Genomic DNA, 227 nt, shown 5'->3' on the forward strand with positions numbered 1-227 from the left:
GGCCCCCCCCCCGGGGGCCCCGCCCCTGCCGCTGCTGCCGCTGCCTATGACCGCCACTAGTTACCGCGGGGACCACATCAAGCTTCAGGCCGACAGCTTCGGCCTCCACATCGTCCCCGTCTGACCACCCACCCCGGAGGGAGGGAGGACCGGCGCCACGCGATGCTTCCCGGCCACCGCCCCAGCCCCACCCCCATCCCAGGAACCCCGCAGCCCTTCACACCACC

General features: G+C 73.6%; 1 protein-coding gene across 2 annotated transcripts in view; it reads left to right on the plus strand.

Moving 5' to 3' along the window:
* Nucleotides 1-124, plus strand: part of PAX2 (paired box 2) — an 87,315-nt gene extending 87,191 nt beyond the window's left edge. Inside the window, exon 12 of one of the 2 annotated variants that reach the window (XM_077748396.1) lies at nucleotides 1-124. In XM_077748396.1, coding sequence (XP_077604522.1) covers nucleotides 1-124 — 124 coding nt within the window. The other variant, XM_077748397.1, reaches the window with a different exon arrangement.
* Nucleotides 125-227: the final 103 nt, after the last annotated feature.

This window comes from Crocuta crocuta, unplaced genomic scaffold (assembly GCF_008692635.1).
Source record: "Crocuta crocuta isolate KB4526 unplaced genomic scaffold, BGI_CrCroc_1.0 scaffold619, whole genome shotgun sequence".
Taxonomy (NCBI): domain Eukaryota; kingdom Metazoa; phylum Chordata; class Mammalia; order Carnivora; family Hyaenidae; genus Crocuta; species Crocuta crocuta.